The sequence below is a fragment of the Bactrocera oleae genome, chromosome 6 (genome assembly GCF_042242935.1).
Source record: "Bactrocera oleae isolate idBacOlea1 chromosome 6, idBacOlea1, whole genome shotgun sequence".
Classification (NCBI taxonomy): Eukaryota; Metazoa; Arthropoda; class Insecta; order Diptera; family Tephritidae; genus Bactrocera; species Bactrocera oleae.
The window spans coordinates 21,377,735-21,401,822 of NC_091540.1; the positions used below are offsets into that span (position 1 = coordinate 21,377,735).

A 24,088-nucleotide genomic window follows, 5' to 3' on the forward strand; every position below is an offset into this window, starting at 1 on the left:
CCTTAATGAAACTGAATTATAATTTTTTCTGTTACCAACAAACCCACCGCATGCAAGGAACACTGGTAAAAATAAAAAATACGTGAAATTATTTTATACTATAATGATTTTCGTTATTCTAACAAACCTTATGCCGAATATGTGGGTCAGTGTGTGAGTTATTTATTAATAAAATTGTTTGAAAATATGTTCACAGTATACCAGAGCAATGTGAAAGGTTAATGCCACAATTTCAGACCTTTCTCGGTCCCCAATTTATCCTATGTAGTGATTCCCGACTTTCCAGCTGACTTTCAACCGTACAATATAGGTTGGTGAAAATGTGTAATATTTTAGTGAAATGAAGTCGACAAGTCTTCTTTAAAATTATATTTATGGGTTAGCGCTGAATATTAATAGGGTTTGTCTAGACCTTGACCTAACCCTTATATTCTTGATATAATTAATTCTGATCCGTTGGTTGGCTTTTAGTCTCTTCGGGTGAGTTTAAATCACATATATATATCTCATTTCAAGATGATTTTAATATAATTTCAGCTGTCACGAAGTAAAATATAGCAATAAAACTAAGTGAGTGAGTCTTTGACCTATAATATAACTTAATAAAATACCAAATTTGATTGCAATTACGCCATTTACGATTTCATCGAATAATGAATGTTGAATTTTTCCGCAACATTTTTTAATATACAGTTTTGCCAACACCTGAATGTGTTCAAGAGTATGAAATCTTCGGTTACATCAAAACTTAGCCCTACTTTATTTATTTGTAGAATTAGTACCATCAAGAAATGCTGATACTGATTTTACGTTTCAATCAAATATACGCACATAAAGTGCATAAATTATTGTACATTGCCTTTAACTGTTCAAGAAGTGTATAATCATTATTTAAGCAATAACTACATTTTACAGATACTAACAGACCCGCCAAGACTGATAATTAAGAAAGTGCAAAAGGATGATCCTGGGATGTATCAGTGCTTTGTTTCTAATGAGTGGGAGCAGATTCAGTCGACAGCTGAGCTACAATTGGGAGGTAAGTAGTTTGATTGACTAAAATACCATTAAATAAATGACACCACATTATTTCGATTTATACTCATCATTTGCATTTCTTTTATACATAAGAACAATTGTGTTATAAATTAATGCATTAAATATTATATAACATCTTTCATGTTCAGGTATAGCCATATATTGCTCATTCATCCGTCCTTTGTATACATATGTTATTTTATGGTATACAACTTAGTCCACCCAATATACTTTCTTTTTTTTTACTGGCACGATAAGATGAGAGCTTAAGGGATTAGGTGTACTCAAAGACATGAAAAAATTACATTTTTAATTTCTTTTTACCAGTAAATTATTTAAGTTTATTAAAGTAAAAACATTGTATCATTAAATATGGTTACCACTTGACTTGACAGAAATTTGTGAAAAAATGTAATAGCTGTTTGAGTTGATCCAGTTTCAATTGAAGTTCCTTGCGGTGACCATCATTAATTCTTCAAGATGCATTTAAAACTAATTGGATAAAAGAATTAATTTTATTATTACTTAATCTAGTACCTTTTTATAAATTAACGAAATGGCGGTCTCTATAAACTGCACGATCAGAGTAAAGTGCCTGCATGGAAAAAAATTTTATTTTTCCGATTCACTAAATTAAATCTGGATCAAGTTATTGTAAGGAACCTTTGTATCTGTGAAGGGTATTATAGCTTCGGTGCAACCGAAGTTAACGTTTTTTCTTGTTTTTATATAATTTGAGATGATTCACATTTTTTATACCCTGAACAGGGTATATTAAGTTTGCCACCCAGAAGGAAACGTCGGAGACCCTATAAAATATATACAAAAACGATCAGCATGATGAGCTGAGTTAATTTAGCCATGTCCATCTGTCTGTATACGCGAACTAGTCCCTCAGTTTTCAAGCTATCGATCTGAAATTTTGACACGACCTTTTCTCCCCAAGATGCTGCATATATGTCTAAACGGCTAATATCGGACCACAATAGCCAGGGCCCGATCTAGCTATTTAACCTCTCCGGGCAAAGATCATTTTGGCCGCCCTTTACATACACACAGCTATATAAGTCATGAGCTAGTTTTGTTGGGGGATATTAAGTATACAAGTACCTACATAAAATACGTGATATTTTTGGGGGTTATACCTACCTATAATATTCACGTTAGTCTATTGGGCCTTCTGAAGATGGACCTATACGAAATTTAATGAGTGTTTTTATGTTAGTAAGTATACAATGTATGTCTTTATAAGGAACTTCACAGAAATTTATATATTTTTTTATCGGCATAGTTATGTACTTTCAACTTTATCATCATCATCAACCTATTGTGACTCACTGCTGCGTATTACTAATGTTGCCCTTTAACGGGCATTTTTGTAATGAATGCTCATCTGACCTTCAAAGCAAAAATTTCGTAGGGACTGGTTGAAAATATTTGATTGGCTTGAAGAAAAGTAAGCGTGTTAGGTTAGCGAGGTCGATCCTAACAGGGATCTCATTTTACAGTTTTGTTGAGACGGCTAATGTCACTTTCGGCTATGTCTCTGGTTCTCCGGAGCTAAGACTGCCGAAATTTTTCAACCTCAGTCTTGCAAAGGTTGAACAAGAGTGGAGAAAGTTTGACAACTGTCGTCCGACCAGATTCCTAGCCATGAATGCCTACTAAAGTGTCCAGTAAGAACCTCTAGGATTGCGGCAAGATGAACTTTGCTTAAGGCAAGTAGTTCAGTAGACCTCATATGCCTCTTCTCCAGCGATTTCTTCCCATCTATGAGTACATATCCCCAGTAGGTCTTTGAGCAGCGAAAAACCTCCACAAGTAGCCTTTGCGACGCAGGGATCCAAGTTTTCACTGAATCAGTTGAAAGAGGAGAGAATTTGGCCGGGTCCTTGTTCAGACACCTTCATATACCCTTCCCTGGGCCTAAGTGCTCACATGCTAAATGTTCATTTTAGAACAATATGGGGTAAATTAATTAATAGTTTTCGATGTTAAAAACCACAAAATTTGCGTTATCTCTTACTTACTTACTTTATATATGTACTACATATATATTGCATTGTGTTCTTATTCTTCATATCTTTATATACGGATTAAACTTTGTTTAGATGCATCTCCAGAATTACTTTATTGGTTTTCGGAGCAAACATTGCAACCCGGACCCACTGTGTCGTTAAAGTGCGTAGCAACTGGAAATCCTTTACCGCAATTCACATGGTCACTCGATGGATTCCCGGTAAGTATTAAAATTGATAATATGACATTAAAATCTGTGAGTAATTGTTGCTCTTAAGACGAAAATATTAATTATTTGAGCGTATTACTGCCATAAAAATTTGGAGTCAGCTTAAAAACTTATACGCCCTTCCTGTTACACATTTGGCATATTTTTATTAGTTTAGTAACAGTAATACGAGAAGGGATTGTTCTCCGCTTTCACACATTTTAATTTTTCATTTCATCATGAAATAGACGAAAGAAATGTGTTCATTAAGTTCGGTGGGGTGGCTTCAGTAGTATTTGAAATTCGTGCCCTGAATGTATTTGAGAGGAATCATGCCAACATTAAAAATGTCAAACCACAGACGCTTTCTCTATAATGATCCTCTTTCCATTTCACTTTATATTAATTTTTATCGATTAACAACATTTTTGTGGAAGTGGCAGTTGTTCATCTGCACTGAATGCCAAATGTGCATCATGTTGCGAGAGTATAAAAGTTTTAAAATAAATACAGAACACAGGTGGGGATACTTCAGATTCAGAGCCAGAGACTAGTAAAACTATTTTTTAAACAGCTAAATTTTTCTTTATATCGTTGCAGAAAATGTTATAACAAATCACATTTGGGGATAAAAATTAATGAATGGTGGTGAATAATTTTTACTAAAGAATGATCATTAATAATAAAATTATTTTAAATTATGGGATCATAATACATTTTTGTTCAAATAGTCCAAAACGTTAGATTAAAATATACCCTTTGTCTGATAATATTGAAAACAAGTAAGGAAGAGCTTAATCTGGGTGTATTCGAACCCTTTATACTATTACAATTTGAAAATATTAAAGGCGGGGAAATACGTTCAGGTGTTGCAATAGTTTAATTAAACAAATAAGCAAGGACTAAGTTCGAGTGTAACCATGTACTCTTGAAATTTTAAAGAATCAAAGCCCGAAAATTCCTTAAGATGATGGCAAAACTTTATATTATTAAACAGGTAAAGAAGGCCTAAGTTCGGGTGAAACTGAACATTTTAAACTCTCCTAAGGTAAAGTGATATACGGGATTTTCGTATATATTTTAATTAAAAGTAGGAAGTATTGCATCCATTATTTACAATCACAGGCAGGAAGATACATTATTATTATAAAAAGATTCTTTTGGAATTTTATTAAGATTCCTAACATATTGACCGATATATGCGATATAAAGACAACCGGAAGATCGAAAATATTTGTATTAGGTATTTGGGCTAAGAGAAGTATTGATCCGATTTTACCCGTTTTGGGCACAAAGGCATGCTGTTGTCATAAAAATATTCCCCCGAATTTCAGTACTAGAACTAATCGACTGTCCACATATTTGGTTTTTGGGTCCTTGAAAAGTTGTAGTCCGATTTCGAAAATGTTTTGGCGTTAGATTAGATAGTTTGAGGACACTATTTGTACAAAGTTGTACCGTAACAACTGATGTTTGATTTGTTACTGTAAAGTGAAAGAATCATATAGGATTTAAAAGTTTCACCTAAAGTGAGCGGTGCCCATTGTCTAATTTTTACATCTGCCTAATTTTCAAAGTGTATGAAGAAATACAAAAAAGACTTCTTCTCAGCAAGTTTGGCTGCTTTCAAGCTTCAGAAAATATGTACATGTAACCATTTAAGTTAAAGGTACCTTTGCCAAAAATTATCTACCCTAATCTAAATATTGTGATTTTGGTTAATATTAAGTCGAATATTTTAAATTTCTATAATTAAATCATGTGTTATATGAGATTGATTGAAGAACTGACCGTAAAATTATGGCATAAATTCAAGCAAGTACTCGGGTTCCGACAATAGACTTCAAAAATTGCACAATTTTTGGTTCAAATAACCGGAGAATTTATGAACCATTACTCGTTTAATTGAACAATTCGTTTAATTACAGGAACCCCGCTTATTTGGACCACCTAATCAATTTAAAAAAATCATATGTGCACTTTAAGTATTTATTTAGTTTTTAGTAATGATTTTAAAATAATATTTTTAACTTTACCCGGAAACAAAAGAACAAAAATGAGACAATGTACTTACATATTTAGAGATCATTGTTATAAAAAAACAAACTTAAGCAACAAAAAATGCATATTATCGTCACTTAAAATGCAAAATAACGTAACATCACTTTTCACAAGCCTACCGGAGGAGGAAAAACGAATGAGCGAAACATATACAATTTATGATACGTTATTTTATTAATATTATATGATGTAAAGAATCGTAATCACCAAAAACCAAAAAAATTTCGAATTTTTTGATGATACGTTATTCTGCATTTTAGGTGACGATATGTATATGTATATAGTATGCAGCATTTACGTTCACATATTTAGAGATCGCGGCTTACATTTTTTAAATGTTAATTTGAAAAGTCTGTAATTTTTTTTGTACATATGTTGTGCTTTATATATATATATATATATATATATTCCGTAATTCACACAAGAACTGGTTTCTTAAATAAAAATATGTTTGAAGTTAGTTTTCTTGCATATATCATCTTCTTTCTTTTGCTCGTCAACATCAGCACCATGCAAAATATCTTCACCAATAATTAATTGCTTTGCAAAGATGCTAACTGCTGCTTATCACAAATGCTGCGAAATAAGTGCATATGTATGTCCGACAATGGCAGATTATTTTTATAACAACATTGTTTTGTTCAATTAACACATATTTTTAACCAATTATGCGGAAAACTCAATAACCGAGTTCAATTAAGCGGGAAAATTTACACGTATTTTGTAATATTTTTGAACGATCAAGTTATTCAAATAAGCGGGAAAATCAATTAATAGGAGGTAAGCGGGGAATACTATACAATTAATAAACAAAAGCGTATGGACTTTGCTACAAAATATGTTAAAGCAAATGAATGTTTTGATGTCTTATTTAGCGGTGAAAGCAAGTTCAACTTGTTTGGTTGTGATAGATGATATTATGTTATCAAAAAAGGTGTTTCCTACGGTCACGGAGGCGGTTCCGTAATGGTGTGGTTTTGGGAATTTAGTATTTATGGAAAAAACAATGGATCGTATTGTGTATTTGAATTTATTAAAAGCCAATTTGAGGCAATCCGAAGATAAAATGCAGAAGGTTGTACTTCCAACAGGACAGGGACCTAACTAACATGTAACTTGCCTCAACAGGTTCATTCTCTTCCCCAGTCGCCTTATTTGAACCCCATAAAGCATTTATGGGATGAACTAGACGTATCAGAAAAAAGACGTCAAAACATAAACCGGATTGGGATCTTATTTCAAATTATACATAAAAAATTATTTTTTTTAATGAGAAACATACCTGTTCTGCAGAGCCAAGGTGGTCCCACTTAATATTAATTTAAATATTATTATTATTGCTTTGTTAAAAAACCATTTTGGTTTGAAGTATGTAGGCTTTTCTGTGTTTGAAAAACAATTTTTATGAAATCTTTTAATAAATACAGAAAAATTAAAAAAAAAAATTTTGAAAATATCTTTTTACTCTTAACTGGAATTATTTTGGTATGTGTGTATGTGTTTTATTATTCCGTTGTGCGTAAATGGCTCAGAACTGCACTTTTCAGGGAGGAATGTAGATTTTATTGGGCGACTGTATGTACATACATACATACATACAAGAGTTTGTAACAACAATCTATCTCGACCAAGTTACATAGGCAACTCAAAACTCATACATTCCAGAAAGAGACCTGAAAAAGGTATAGGAGGCAGGGTATGATAAACAAAACCCGTTTAATTAAAATTTTGCTGCCTTTTATAATTCAAATTAGATGATAGATCGTATTACGCGCATAAATTATTGTATGGGATTTATAGGGGATTTGTCATGTCACATACACATAGTCAAAACCGCGATAGACGAATAACTGTAAGATGAATCTTCTCGTCCTAGAAAAACACATTAGACCTAATTTTGTTTTTACACGGTAGATTGGTTCCAGAAAAAACCGTGTAAAAACATTAATCACTTGCCTTAATATGTATATACATACATATGTATGTGCTAATTACAATTGCTCTGACCAGTATACTTGGTTGTATTCACAAAAAGGGAATTGCTCTAAATTTGCGATATGAATATACAAGTACATACATATGTATGTATTTCCCGAAAATTAAATCTGACAAATACAATTTACAAATTTAGTATCGTGCTAAATGGAATATGCCCTAGGGTTTAGGTGTCGATACTCTAATTTGACCGAATTTTTTCAAACAAAATAGTGATAAAACGATCGCGTAAAATCGGCTATATTCAATTCGTTATATTGTAATGTCAAACTTTTCTACATATTTCAGATTCCGGACAACTCTCGATTTTTGGTTGGTCAATATGTAACCATTCATGATGACGTTATAAGTCACGTGAACATATCGAACGTCAAAGAGGAAGATGGTGGCGAATACGCTTGTACAGCACAAAATTCAATTGGGAAGTATGTATTTTCAAATGACGGTAATCTTAACTTTATTCGTGTTTTGCTATATCTTATACATACATATGTATTAGTCCATGATGCTAAATTTCGGAACGGTTTTCATTTTATATTTTTCATGAGAAATGAAATATTATTCAGCCTTGTAATGAAACACTACTTACATCTCAAGGTAACATCATATGAAAAGGAGAGGTCGGTTGTTTATACCTATCGTAACATAGTGCGAGAGTATAAAAATGTATTTCGGGAGGAGTGGAAATAAAAATATATTAGAGATATGGTGGCGAGATCCCTATTTAAGATTGATTAGTATTCTCATCAGAGATAAAGAGATGCCCAACTCATCTGTCAATAGAAATTAGAGAGCAATTGCTGAACATCAAAACCTTCTGACCTCAGTCAACTGTCAAAGTTCTGCAGGGTTTGCCGTTTAGCAATTAGAAAAAAGGGACGCCCAGATTAAAATTTTAGCAAAATATGTCAACAGAGAGATAAATTGGAAAACAATGAAAGTTAAAGAAAACGCGAAATTGAAATGTATGTTAAGAAATCTTTTGTGAGTGATGTCATGCTTCGCAGTATTAATTTCCAATTGAAAATTATAAAAAAAAACATTTAATGATTGAGAGCCAATACATTTATTCACTTTATTAAGTATTGAAAATTTTAAATATAAAGAATTAAATAATGTCTCCATATTTTAAACATCCAATATATAATAATTTTTAATCGTAATAAATGTTGGGTGTTTTAATTTAAATGCCCAAAAATTATTATTTTCTCCGATCTGGCAATGGAAAATGTTATAAAAATCGCGGCCTTGAGGCGCACTTACACTGGAATAAGTTGGATATCCCTTTATCCCTGATTCTCATATTCAGTAACTGGGAGCTATGAATTTTATATTCAGATGGCGAAAAGTTTTAGAATAGAGTTGCCATATTGAAGGTTGCCACTTTGTTATATATATGTATATCAAATTCGGTTCAGATTGGTAGAGTAGTTGCTATAAGATTTCATATTAAAGTGGAAGTTGCCACGACCACTGTACACTTTTTATACCAATTCCAACGAAAATATTTGAGATGGTTAGATTGAATGCTTGAATTTTAGCACGTTGCTAATATAGTTATCTATAGTTCTTTCTATCCATATATTTTTTTAATCGCTAGAAATACCAACATAACAAAGCACCTTGAGCGGTAAAACCATTAAAAGCATCGCATTTTTATTGTCCGGAATATGGTCTTCTCTGCAAATTTTGTTCTTTCTTTTAGTTGTGTATCAACTCCAATATCCCATAGAATGTATAATTTATGTACATAATTATGTTGAAAAAATAATCACATATCCTTTATAATATTGCAGAGTATCTCATAGTGCTAAGGTGAATATCTACGGGCTTCCATTTATACGAGAAATGCCAAAAATTACTGGCATATCAGGGTCAGATTTAACAGTGACGTGCCCTGTAGCTGGTTATCCGATAGATAAAATTCATTGGGAGCGTGGTAATTACATTTATTTAATTTTGTTATTATCATTGCCCTTACTAATTATTAAGTTAAGATTAAAGATTTTAAAAACCTAAATCGCATAATTTGTCGAAAATTTGTAATTCAATGCCTAATATATTGTTTTATTTAAATTAAATGTTTTGCCCTAGGATTCCTTCATTGCAATTATATATTTTTCAAGTAAAGTCCGTAATAAGAAGTTTTTTGGTAGTTGCAGCATGTTTTCAAATTAACTCTGGTTTTGAAAAAAATATCTTTTGAGATGAAAAATAATATATGTATATTTTACTTAGATTAAAGGAATTGACTATGCTTAAAGTTAAAGAGGTCCCAATTTTTGAAGTGCTATATTCATTTGATATTTTCTTTAAGATATTTCTCACATTGACAGAAAAAAACTATCTCTTATGTGACAAGTTTATGAATAAATCTATTTCGCCCCTTTGCTTAGCTTTTGAGAGCTTTTCGGGACTATTAAACCTTTTTTAACATCTTTTTTTCTAATTTTTTAACTCATTGAAATTAACTGATTTAACTGTCGTAGTTGCAAGATTATAACTTTCATGCTATCGAAAGTTGAGCAAGCTCGCTAAAAGGTGGAGTTGCAGATTGCATGCATCGGAAAGCTAAAACTTTGTACTTATTTAAATGTCCACATAACTTTACCAATACCTTGTTGGAAATACTTGCAAATTTACTAAATTTTGTTTTGCATTTTTCCTATTTATTTTCAATATTGACGAAATTCAACGCGTTCATAAGATGGTCAAACACTACCTATAAATCGCAGGCAGCGCGCATACAACAACGGTACTCTAATAATAGAGCAACTGCAGCGACTAGAGGATGCAGGCACTTACACATGCATGGCTCAAAATAAGCAGAAGCAAACGTCACGCCGCAACGTGGAAATACAAGTTCTAGGTAAATATTCATTTATGGAATATATATTTTTAAAGAATATACGTTTAAGATTTTATAAAAAGCATTCGTTATTAGAATGTACCTGTACCAGCCATTTAAGCAATCCGCAATTGATATGAGTGAATTATATCATTCAACATTTTCCCATTTCTGCTTATATAAGGATCTAAAATCAATACCCACGGAATTTTTTTGTTATTTATTGACAAGCTAATAATGAAAGAGGTAGTATTGTTACCTGTTACGGTTTTCATCTCAACTGCATTCTGGTTGATGTTTTCACGTTCTGTATTATCGATATCAACTAAATTAAAAACATTTTCGATTGAAGTGTTGTCAAACTTCAACTTTGTTGCTTGGTGCCAGTAGTAATAGAACGTTATGCAGTTTTACAAAATGTTTAAAGAAAATTACGAAAACGAGTAAATAAACTATTTGTAATCAGTTATTTTGTAGAAATATATAGAGAAAAACAAGATTACAACAAATTGTTAAGCTCGTGGATAAAAATGCGGAAACTGGACGCTTCAAGCCACAATTTATAAATAGTAAATATAAAATTAGGTGATTATTTAAAATGTTAAGAAAAATTAGCCATAATTTCCATATAGGATTCACGGCCATTCCTCGTACACGTGAAAATGTTCCTTATTTTAACGGAAATAACTTAAGAATCTGCTATTTAAAAACCTTTTAACTGTCAATAAAACTCTATTTACTAGGTGCTAATAAGTTCCCTATGAATTTTAGTGACCACCAAGGTTTTTCGAATGAGTAGCAGATCAGTTTTGGCGCCAATATTTCTGTAATTGTAATATAAATCAAAGTGGTGTTCATATTTATATTTATTCACTATTTAGTAAGCAATAACTGATTTGAATTGTCTAATTTTTTCAGCCGCTTAATTACCACCTTAGCAACATTAATCTAGGTTTGCAACAAAACTTCTACTAAACTTAGTTCAAGGTTGATTGATCCAAACTTTTTTTTTTTCATTATGGTTGAAGTTTTGAAATTCGGTATTATGCTTATCAACTCATCCCGTCAGAACTAATGTCGGTTGAAGTGTTGTCAAACTTCAACTTCTTTTGGTATTGCGATTTTCAACTCTGTGCCAGTGGGGTTGACTAGAGTATTAGAAAATGTCAACTGTTATAGTCGACCAAAATTAGTTGAAGTTTGGTTGATCCAAATTTTTTTATATTCCTTTTACGGTTTTCAACTCAACTGCATTTTGGTAGAAGTTTTAAAATTCGGTATTATGGCTATCAACTCATCCGTCAAAACAAAAAAAAATGTATTCGAGTAAAATCAATACAGAGGCTTTCACTTAGTTTTGAAATCATATTTCTCCGGTATCTAGGGCGCATCGCTCGACAAATAACAATTGTTCAGGACTACTATAATAGAAATAAATATTTATGTTTTCGCAGATAACGTGTTCTCGGATGTTGATTGGAGAAAGTTTTCGTGGTTTTTCCTCCTCTTCAGCATCTGAATCCAATTACACATCTTCTGATTCCGCTTGCTGTTTTTCAATGAACGTCAAGAGAGCTCGCGTCACGATTGAATTCGATTTGGATGAGAGATATAGACTAATTTGTCTTAGTGATGAGAAAGTGGATCTTCCATGGATTAACTGAGGCAGTGTTGAGACAATTCGTGATCAGTGGCTACCATCACTTTCTTTCTCGTATGTCCATTCGGTAGTTTGAGACTGCATTGTTGTACAAATCTACTTCTCCCATATGGTCGTTGTATTCGCAAATAATTCGATGTGGAGGGATTTTGATTTTATTTTTTCTGCCGAATACCGGGAAGCTTTTTGTGTTGTCTCAGCTTCGATGAAGTTTGAAGCGAGTGTCACTATAGAATTGTCCATTCAGCGACAGACAAATATCTTGTTGGTGTTTTCGAAACACGTGTTGTACGAATGTTTCTTTAATTTTGTCCGTGTTGCTAGTACATTGTTCGCTGCTCTCAGCCGGCTTGATCTCACAGTGCCGATTTCCCAAATCTCGGAATAATATTATGTAAAAAAGTCGTTCATGTAAAACAAATGAATCTCCGGATCTTCGATGGAGTCGATCATAGAGAAAATTACCGACGCACCGAATCTCACATTTTTATTGTATGAACTCCCATTACTAGCGTACAGAATGCCATTGAAAAGAAATCCTGAATCGAAATAGAGACACCACAGTTTGAAGCCGAAGCGAATTTGATTCCCTCTTATGAACATTTTGCAGTTGTGACGCCCAAAATACGAAATCATCTGTTCATCAAATGCGTAGCAAAAATCCTCACTTCTTGTATTTAGTGTTTAATATCATAAATCCATCAGAGGTCGAACTTTGCCAAATCTGTCTAACTTGTCTACGCTATGTTGTCCATCAGATGCAATATCGATTTTAGTATACGAAAAGAGCGTCGAGTCACTGAAAAGAAAAATATTAGAAATGAAGTATCTCTTTACGATGGCAACGTTTTCATCGAATTTCAATTTGTATTCGGTAATGCCACCCACAATAAAATTCTATTTCGATATTCATGAGAAAAAATCATTAAACTTGACGAAGAGAAATGATAAAGAATAGAAAATATAAAAACAGTTCTGGTGTCTTTCCCTCGTCAATGGACCAGAAAAGTCTTGTTCAGTCGATTCATAATTTAAATCAATTTAACTAGCGACTTCGAGAGTAGTATTAACGTCGTCAGCGATATTTACATCATCAATTTTCTCTTCATCGCTCAATGCATCAGTTGACGGAGGGAAGTAAATAATTCTCGTTTTCTCATTAAACATTGTCCTTTCTTCTTCATTTTCACTTTCACTGCACTGATCTGTGATGTTGGTCAGTTCTCTCTGACAACGGAAAGATCTCGTCCCCATTTTGCACACGTAGGAATATTATAACATATAACATGTATAAAAAGTTACATAACCGACAAGTCGACCCTCGACATTGGTAACAACCATAAACGATATCGAAAGCGACCCGCCCAAGTGTTGCTCTACTTGTAGTGTAATACGAATAAAGGTAGCAAAAAATGTAGACTTCTCAAGAAAACAAAAAAATTAATCATTAAAAACTAAAAATATAACAAGTGACGTATAAAAAATGCACCAAAGAAACACAATGGAAAGTAGAATTTACTTGTCGAGCAACGCGCCAACGTTGCGTACACGCAACAAAGATTCGAGACTTATCTAGAAAACGCATAATGACACTCAGATAATTCATGAACAAATTATAATTTATCCTTGCCTTTTCGTGTACGAATTTTCATGTCGAACAGAAAAAGAATTTACGTTTGACAATTTTGTAGGGGGTTGAGATATGGAAGAGGTAAAAGCTTAAGGATATACCTTTTAAACAAAAACATTTACCGCGATACTTCACACGCACGGCCCATAGTATTTTTTGAAAAGTAGCGTTGCGTATATGCAACAGAGGAAGGAAATGGGTTAAACGAAAGTAACTTATGAATCCGCAACAAACATTATTTAAAAGCCATTTAATTGTCGATAAAACTTTGGTTTACTTGGTGTTAGGAAGTTCCAAAGGATTTAAGTGTTCATGGAGGTTTTTTCTTATGCGCAGCACAACGGTTTTGGCTCTCACATTTTTTTGATCGTAATATAAATATAAAATCGTGAGCAACACCAATAAAACTTCTATTGAAAATAGTTGAAGTTCGTAATACTAAAAAATAGTTGGGTTGCCTGGAGTTGAATTGCTTCGAATTCAATTCAACTGAGTGGAGTTGAAAACCACAAGTGGGGTATTAACTTCATTCAATTCAACTGAGTGGAGTTGCAAGCCGTAATAAGAGTATAAATCTAAGACTAAAGTTATAAAACATAAGATCCAGGTTTTTTCTCTGCAGCTGTTGAAAACTTAGTTATTAATAAAACAGTGAATATAAAATCACAAAATTATGTTTCCATCATATAACAGTTCGCACAATTTGAGACAGCACATCCGAATCGAAGTAAGGTTCCAGAATCCCATAGTCACTGGTATTTCATCATTGTGTAGTAATATTTGGTAGGAGCAAGGTGCTTAATTATTACAAAAATACGAATATTCATTTATATATTTATGCCTTTGTACTCAATAATAGAGTTATAGTTTCCAACTAAACGTCACCAGAGCATAAATATTGTATATATTTAGCCACATATGTATATATTTTGTTTTTATGTAGTTCCCCCAAAAATAATGCCAATTCAAGCAATGACGAATATGTTGCGTGAAGGAATGCGGGCCGCGATTTCATGTCAAATACTGGAGGGAGATTTGCCAGTGAGTTTTCGATGGGAGCGTAGTGGAAAACCATTAATAGGAACAGGGTAAGTTTAATAATATTTAAATTTTTTCAAAATTTTGCGATACCAAATGCTTTAACTTGTTTGAAGGAATGAGGTATTTCGTCGATTAGATGAATACTCTGCCAGTTTAGTGATAGAACATATTACCTCTGAGCACTCGGGCAACTATACATGTATTGCCAGTAATGTTGCCGGATTGGAACGCTTCACAGTGCCGCTTACAGTTAATGTCCCTCCAAAGTGGATATTGGAGCCAAAAGACTCCAGCGCGCAGGCTGGACAAGATGTTTTACTTCATTGTCAGTCCTCTGGTTATCCGAAACCAACAATTACATGGAAAAAGGCAATTGGTCCGACTCCGGGAGAATACAAAGACTTTTTATATGAACCTACTGTACAACTCTTTCCGAATGGTACGATATACTTTAAGAAGATAAACAAGGATTCACAGGGTCACTTTCTCTGTGAGTCAAAAAACAACATCGGTTCAGGTGTCAGCAAAGTAATTTTTCTAAAAGTGAACGGTAGGTTAAAATTTTATTTGTTCTTTAAACACTTCATGAAAATATATTTTTTTAAATAGTGTTTAATTTTTTTTCGTAATTTGTTTGCAAATAACTTTTAAAATATTAACTATGTGTATTGATTTGTTCTTATAATTCTACCAATATTTTATCAAATTATACCTAAACGTTATTTTTTATTAGAAGTTAATATTTTCACTTTATACGAATTTTTGTACCCAATTGAGTTTCTGTAAATTACTTTAAAAAATGTTTCTAAAAAATTTAAACCCAGATACGTTATTTGCCTTCTTCACTCTCAATAGAAATTACGAATGGGTAATAAAAATGCCGCATAGTACACAGGAAACATCCATTAAAATTGCGTTATATGTAAACTAAGCGATCGCTAAAATAGTATCAATATTGTTATACTCGTGCGTCAAATCAAAAATTAAATAAATATGTATTAAATTATACATGTGTATTATCCTTGTAATACAATATCATATTTAGCTTCAAAATGAGAATCTTCATTGCAACCGTCCATATAACATTATAAATCTTGGCTTTTCTTGCGGATTGTCTAAGTTGTATTGTTTTTCATGCTAAATTCTTTTTATTAGGAAGAACTTGCAAGCATTCAAATTTAGATTGAATAATGAAAGATATATGAAACAACAATTTTTTTAAAATGAAATAAGCAATACACTCGGTGCCAAAGTTATTTTGTAAAATATAGTTCGCGCAGTCAGTGCCTGCTATGCTCACGGGGTTAGTTGTAAAAATATAGCATTATTAAATAAGGTCACGGCTTAACTTGACAGAAATTAAAAATAAAAAAAAAACCGTAATCATTCTTACCTAAAAATCACGTAATAATGATTATACACTGTGTTTTACGATTTTCTCCGCCAATAATGATTAGTTTTGATTAATTTTATAATAAATCTTAATTAATCATTAACAGCAAAAAAATTAAAATCATAAATTATGATTATTTATTAAATTAAACTTGAACTAAATTCTTGCTTTATTTACAATTTAGATCTAAAAGTGAATTTTATTTTGAGCAAAAAAAAAAGAATAAAAAACACATATAATCATTATATACGACCTTTATTTTTTGTGCTCAAAAATAGTGACTATATATGATTTATCATAAAATTAATAATTTTCAGTGAAGAACATTGTAAAAATCTGAAATTAATCAATCATCATGGAAATACTTAGATCGTCGAAAAAATAACTATCATGAAATAATCTGTTTTTTTTTTGTATGTCTATTCTAAGTTATTGATTTTTTCATCCAATTTTGAAATCACAAAAATAATCATTAACATACACTTGCTCACATATACATACTAATATATAGTATATGTAAATCAAATAGTTTATTAAATTTTTAATTAGAATAGCGTTAAAGTATTAAATAATTTTATAATTTTAGTACCCGCTCACTTTCAAACCAAAACTAAGCAGATTTCAGTTGCGAAAGGAAAACAGGTGCACATTCAATGTAATGTTCAGGGTGATAATCCTATCGACATCAAATGGAAAATACATGCAACACAACAATATTTGGATGAATCACTCGATTCCAGGTAAATTAAGAAAATGAAAATTATATGGTTGCTACTTATTAATAATTTTTAAAAACGCTGCCTTACAAATATTTTACGATTTTCTCCTGAAATAAATATATTTCCTCGTAAAATTACTTACACTTGTGTAATTTATATCCGTCGTGTCTAAGTTCTTTGTGAGGTGCCACTAAAATTAATGTTCCTTACGACTTCGATAGTTTAATCTTGCTGTTATTCCTTCACACAATTAATTTTTGGTATTCTTTGGTCTAGTTTTTTCGTGAACAAAAGAATCTCTTTATGGCACAAGTGTTTCACTTGTCTACAAAATTATTGCTAAGGGTTTGATAATTCCTTTTTTCCCTGCGACTACATTGTTCCTATCAATAAAAGTAACGTTTTCTTCTGTAAAGATAATTCGGAATTTTGAGAGTTTGGTTAATTTCATCGCATTGATAAATCTCAGAATAAAAATAGAGAAATTATTTAGGTTTTGATATATATTATATGAGTAATGACATCGGATGGGGCGCATATTTGGTATGAATAAAGATGAAACAATAGATGTAGGATAAGCGTTTCTAATAAAACACACAATTTACAATACTTAATTTAAAGCAATTATGCATTTAAAATATTAAACCGCTTACTTTACATTCGTAGTGGCCCGTGACCGTGCTCTAACCCCAGTCATATCAACTTGTCCCTAGTGAAGTATCAAATATTTTTATTTACTGCCTATCCACACGATCCCTAATTAAAAAAATTAATATAATAAAAAGGGCCAAGATAACGAGGGGAATTGATTTCATGATGTACGTCTGTCCGTCCTTCTGTTCACTTAAAACATATCGAGATAGATATAGCGTTATATGTATGTATCAAAATGATCAAGCTTTCTCTGAATTTTTACAAACTGAATTACAAAATTGTTAACGCTAAATCTTCCATGGTTATTCATGGATTTTTCATTCAGGTACACAATTCGAGATCAGATATTAGATGATGGGATGGTCTCAGAATTAGGCATTTCACATACATATCGGCAAGATACTGGTATTTATATATGTCAAGCTAGCAATGCATTTGGTCAGGTAAGTGTTATGCAATTTAAATCTTCAAATGTGTTTCTAGAGCTAATTAGTGTATATCATTATTTATTTGTATATTCTGAGCTATATGGTATATTAAGTACAAAAACAACCACAAAGTATTTTTTCAGAACGTCTGTACTTAGTGTATAAAGATGATTGAATTTTCTTAGATTTATGTCAGTTTGTGTTATTTCACACTGACTGGAAAACAACATTTAAATTAAAATTATTATTTTCTTACAGGATGAAATGTCGATTCAGTTAATTGTACAGGAAGTTCCAGAGCAACCGAAAAATCTGCGTATTAACTCACAACAATCCCGCAGTCTGCAACTTACATGGAGTCAGCCCTTCGCTGGAAACAGTCCAATCGAAGGATATCATATATATTATAAACAAATTTCTGGTATGTGAAAGTATCTTTAACAATGTAAAACAATAATTTAAAATAAGTTTTGGTATTAGTAGTAGAAAAGATGAGAATAGCTGCAAGTTTAAGACCGTATTTTTAAATTGTTCAAATATGATTTGTTAGTTTATGGTATTGGTCCGGTATATAGTATAAAGTAAATCGGAAGTTCAAACTCTACTATCAGGAAAAGATTCTCTCAGAGATTTTCCAATAATTTCGGTAAAAAATCAGCTAACGGCACTTAGGTCCACATATTCAACATCTGGGAGTTTGAAAAGTTATTAATGACTATAAGAGGCGCTATTTATGCAACATTATATTCCAATAACTTCATTGGTATTTGATTTATATTCTGTAAAGTGAAAGATTCATATGAAATTTAAAATGCTTATATATGGAAACTAGTGTGGTTGTTGTCCAATTTCGCCCCCGTTTCACAATGTACTTTAGTTGGGCCAAATATCCAATTTGATCAGGAAAGATTTCTATAAACTGTGCACCTAAATCGAAAAGATAAAAATATTTTTCCTAAATTGGTGAGTTTGATCTCCATATGTCAATTAGTGTTGTGTTTGGCAGTTATTTGTTTACAATGCCAAAAGTCAACCTTGGCGCGTAGTCATAATATTTCAGTTTCGAAAACAGAAAAAAGTCACAGAGAGCCAAATCTGGCAAATCTGGCAAATACGGTGACTGAGCGATGTCTCTCATTTTGTGTTTGGCAAAAAAGTTAATCACTATCAGGTCAAGTCCAGCATTAACACGCTTAATATCCCAAACATTAACCAAAATGATTGAATCGAACCATAAGAGATGTTGAGATCCTCTGCTATATCTCTGATGCCAACACGACGATTTTCAAGCACTGTTTATTTAACGTTTTCGATGTTATCATCATTGACAGAGTTGGCTGGACAACTCGCATGAGGTAAATTTTCGATGAAATTCTCGACCTTCACTGAATGATTTGTTCCATGAGTTATCTCACAAACCACTAAAGCTAATTTTGCTTTGAAGAAGTATTCTAACATTTCTTCATACACTGTGAAAATGGGTGAAATAAGATGATAACCACGCCCACTCCCCATATAACTACGTTGAAAACTACGATAACTCAATAAATCAATGCGTCAGAGATATCGGACTACAACCACATCCATGTCCCATATAACACAATTTCAAATTTCATTTGATTCTTTTACTTTACAATATATAAATCCTACACCAATGAATACATCCGAAGAAATAAATAAGTAATATTCAAGGTATTCCATCTCTTACCCAAAACAAGTCGAAATCGGACAATAATTCAGGCCCCCCGTCCGTTTGACTTTTTACCGTATATATGGGTCAGTAAGTGTAAGTTTAAGCCATCTTAGTGAAATTCGGAGAGCGCCTTTCTATGAATCTAGCCCCCTATTCATAATGTAGTAGGTATGTAGGTAGTGTGGTTGTCTTTCGACGCACTTAGGCCGTTATAGCTTCAACACAATACGGGCGACGACGAATATTCGTTGTACTCGGCGACGCCGTCGGAAGAACACAATACGGACGATTTTCTTCGCAGCTAGTGTGTATTTCGCGCTCAAAAATATCACAATAAATAACGAAACCAAACATAAACAATCTTAATATTGCCGATGCAGACGTTTCCGTAAATTTTTTTTGCAAATTCTTAAGATTTTTACTGAAAATAATCTTTCTTTGATACGGTGATGCCGATTTTGCCGCCGCGGTCGGCGATAAAACTAGAAATAGCTCCATCTCAAAAATCGTCATGGTGGAGAAGTCCGTCGCGTATTGTGTTCATCTTCATATACAATCGTTTGTTCTTATCACCGACGGCGTCGCCGAGTACGACGAATATTCGTCGTCGCTCGTATATTGCGTTTAAGCTATTAAGAGGCCCATTGTAATCCTAATAAAGTAAATTCACAGATTAAACAAATGAGACAACTATGGTATAAATCGCTTAGACCAAATCAAAATTACATGTACACTTTCTGTAAGCTTCGCAGAAAATACCAAAATTTTAACCGATACTCCAATTTATTAACGAAACGCTGAATTAGTTTTATTATTCATTCATGTATAAAGACGTATATCCACAATATTCTGTGCAAATTTCGGCATATCAGCAAATAATTGCGGATTTCACTCATCAAACTCACAAAAAGTTATGTGCTGTTTATGGCGATGAAGCCATAAAAGAACGGCAGTGTGAAAATTGGTTTTCCAAATTTTGTTCTGGTGATTTTTCACTCAAAGATGAAAAACGCTCTGGACGTCCAGTTGAAGTTGATGACGACCTAATCAGAGTAATAATCGATTCGGATCGTCACAGTGCAACACGTGAGATTACAGAGAAGTTTGAGGTATCGCATACATGCATTGAAAATCACTTAAAACAACTTGAATACTTGTATGTTCAAAAACTCGATATATGGGTTCCTCACGAAGTGAAAGAAACGCATTTAACGCAACGCATTAATAGATGCGATTTGCTAAAGAAACGTAATGAAAATTATTAATTTTTAAAACGAATGATAACTGGCGATGATCGTGGAGCAGGCCAGGTGAACTAGCTCAAATAACATCAAAAGCTGGTATTCATCAAAAGAAGGTTTTGTTATCAGTTCGGTGGGATTATAAAAGAATTGTCTACTTTTAACTCTTACCACCCAACCGAACGATCCATTCTGTTGTCTATATTGAACAACTAACGAAATTAAACAATGCAGTTGAAGAAAAGAGGCCCGAATTGATAAATCGAAAAGGTGTTGTATTCCATCATGACAATGCATGACCACACGCATCTTTGGTCACTCCGCAAAAACTATTGGAGCTTGGTTGGGATGTTTTGCCACATCCACCATATAGTCTTGACCTTGCACCATCGGATTACTTTTTGTTTCGATCTTTACAAAACTCATTGAATGGTAAAAATTTCAATAATGATGATGATGTCAAATCGTACCTGATTCAGTTTTTTTGCTAATAAAAACCAGAAGTTTTATGAACGTGGGATTATGATGCTGCCTGAAAGATGGCAAAAGGTCATTGATCAAAATGGGTAATACATTACAGAATAAAGTTATTTAGTTCCATGAAAAAATTGTCTTTGATTCCGCAATTACTTAGTTGCCAACCCAATATAATGATAACCAGCGGTAACATAAGCATTATTAACTCTTTGAATCGCGTGAACACTTTCCTAAATATAAGGGAGCTAAAATTAATTTAAACAAGTAAGGAAGGGCTAAGTTTGGATGTAACCGAACATTTTATACTCTCGCAAAGTCAAATGGTGACTGATATTTTCGGTAGAAAGTCAACTATAGGCACTGGGGTCCACATATTCAGTACTTAGGGGCTTGAACATTTTTGGTTCGATTTAGACAATTTTTGGTCACAAGGTGGCATACTTTAAACGTATTATTCACGCAAAGTTTTACCCCGATATAATCATTGTTGCTTGATATGCATAGTGGAAAGTAAAAGAATCAGATGGAATTGAAAATGATGTTATATGGGAAATAGGCGTGGTTGTAGTCCGATTTCGCCCATTTTCGCACTAGGACATAGAAATATGAAATCGGTTAAACAGATCCCAAGATTTGGGGTTTCACCTAAAAGTGGGCTGTGCCACGCCCACTGTCTAATTTTGAACGTGGTTCCTATAAAGTCATCTCATACCCTCCCAGAGATAAAATTTAATGTCTCTGGCGTGTTTAGTGCTTGATTTATCGCGCTTTTAGTACCGTTATATGGGGAGTGGGCGGAGTTGCCACCCGATTTTAACTATTTTCACACTGTAGGTAGAGGTTCTAAAAACATTTGCTTCCAGTGAATTTTGTTATTATAGCATTAGCGGTTTAGGAGATGTGCACATTAAACCTATTAGGGGCGGGACCACGCCCACTTTAAAAAAAAATTTAACTGCAGATGCCCCTCCCTAATGTGATCCTGTGTACCAAATAACAGTCTTGTATCTTATTGCGGAGCTTAGTTATGGCAATTTATTCGGTTTTGATTAATGGCGTTTTGTGGGCGTGGCAGTAGTCCGATTTCGCCCATCTGCAATACCAACCGTATCACGGTACAAAGAAACATGTCTACCAAGTTTCATAAAGATATCTCAATTTTTACTCAAGTTACAGCTTGCACGGACGGACGGACAGACAGTCACCAGGATTTCAACACGTCTTTTCATCCTGATCATTTATATATATATAACCCTATATCTCACTCGATTAGTTTTAGGTGATACAAACAACCGTTAGGTGAACAAAACTATTATACTCTGTAGCAGCAGGTTGCGAGAGTATAAAAATATGACTCTATTTGAAAACGACCTACCCGTTTTTTGTTTAAAAGAAACTTAATGGCATTACCAAGAGAATATACATACATAATATACATACATATGTACATACATAAGTATTCAAAGTTTCACTGGGTAGTGAAAGTGAATGAGAGGACTCCATCCTCCTCCTTGGTAGAAGCACAATGCAATGGTACACAAAAGGCTTGAAAACGGCAAATGAAATCGGAGCTGGGGTCTGCCACTGCTATGCCATTAGCATATGTGTAGAGATTATTCTAGAGAAAAACTGTCACGAGGAACAAAATATCATTTTCAGTGATTATCAAGCGGCACTTCAGGTAATCTCGTCGGTTGAAATGAAATCAATAATGGTGCTGGAGTGCATAAAAATGCATAACAGTGTTGCCACGGAATAACATTTTACTACCATTGATGCCTGGACCTGATCTGTCGAAAGAAGTTGCGGCAATCAGTCTGATGTGCCGGAACCGTTCTTGGCTGTGGGCATCTCACATTATGAGAGGAGTTATTGAGCATATACTACTTGATTGTCCTGCAATCATATGAGGAAGGAGTCAGGCTATCGGGCAAATGAATTCGGTGAGAGAACACATCACAACCATTTACTCAGGAGATTTTCTAAACTTCTTTGATTGACTAGGTTAAACGAAGTATTGTGATAACAGGAGGGGACACGGTAGACCACAGATCGCAGTGTATTTCTCAACTCTAAATATAATATATATATAATTGTAGTATTTAAGCTTAACCCCTTATTTAAACGCATCTACGTCTACAGTCACTTTTTCCTCATATTCACAATATTTTAGGTTTCACATCATTGATTGTGTTTATATCTGATATACTTGTAAGTACTACATATGTCACCCGCAATACAAATTATGGACATCGATATGTACCTTCCCACAAAACTAACATGATGAATATATAGATTTATGTTTGTTAAGTGATTATATGACGTATGTATAGTTTGTGTTAAATTCCAAATATGATTGTGATCTTTTCATAATTTCGTCGAATTAAAAATATTAAACTCTTTTTATACTCTCGCAACCTGTTGCTACAGAGTATAATAGTTTTGTTCACCTAACGGTTGTTTGTATCACCTAAAATTAATCGAGTTAGATATAGGGTTATATATATATAAATGATCAGGATGAAGAGACGAGTTGAAATCCGGGTGACTGTCTGTCCGTCCGTCCGTCTGTCCGTCCGTCTGTCCGTCTGTCCGTCCGTCCGTGCAAGCTCTAACTTGAGTAAAAATTGAGATATTTTTATGAAACTTGGTAGACATGTTTCATGGTACCGTGAGACGGTTGGTATTGCAGATGGGCGTAATCGGACCACTGCCACGCCCACAAAACGCCATTAATCAAAAACAAATAACTTGCCATAACTAAGCTCCGCAATAAGATACAAGACTGTTATTTGGTACACAGGATCACATTAGGGAGTGGCATCTGCAGTTAAAATTTTTTTTTAAAAAGTGGGCGTGGTCCCGCCTCTAATAGGTTTAATGTGCATATCTCCTAAACCGCTAATGCTATAATAACAAAATTCACTGGAAGCAAATGTTTTTAGCACTTCTATTGACGGTGTGAAAATAGTTGAAATCGGGT

The 24,088-nt window shown here is 33.2% G+C and overlaps 1 protein-coding gene and 1 long non-coding RNA gene across 2 annotated transcripts in view; one reads left to right on the forward strand and one right to left on the reverse strand.

Annotated features, from left to right (window-relative positions):
• Window positions 1-24,088, forward strand: part of Dscam4 (Down syndrome cell adhesion molecule 4) — an 89,299-nt gene that overhangs the window by 45,672 nt on the left and 19,539 nt on the right. Inside the window, exons 11-20 of the mRNA XM_014237663.3 lie at window positions 916-1,039; window positions 3,150-3,277; window positions 7,610-7,746; window positions 9,118-9,260; window positions 10,029-10,190; window positions 14,403-14,547; window positions 14,614-15,050; window positions 16,480-16,633; window positions 17,592-17,709; window positions 17,953-18,115. Coding sequence (XP_014093138.1) covers window positions 916-1,039; window positions 3,150-3,277; window positions 7,610-7,746; window positions 9,118-9,260; window positions 10,029-10,190; window positions 14,403-14,547; window positions 14,614-15,050; window positions 16,480-16,633; window positions 17,592-17,709; window positions 17,953-18,115 — 1,711 coding nt within the window. The remainder of the gene's footprint in view (window positions 1-915; window positions 1,040-3,149; window positions 3,278-7,609; window positions 7,747-9,117; window positions 9,261-10,028; window positions 10,191-14,402; window positions 14,548-14,613; window positions 15,051-16,479; window positions 16,634-17,591; window positions 17,710-17,952; window positions 18,116-24,088) is intronic.
• On the reverse strand, window positions 1,420-10,532 carry LOC118680503 (uncharacterized). Its single transcript, XR_004976039.2, has 3 exons — window positions 10,429-10,532; window positions 10,273-10,356; window positions 1,420-1,530 (listed from the first exon to the last, which is right to left on the reverse strand). It is a non-coding gene; the product is annotated as an uncharacterized lncRNA (long non-coding RNA).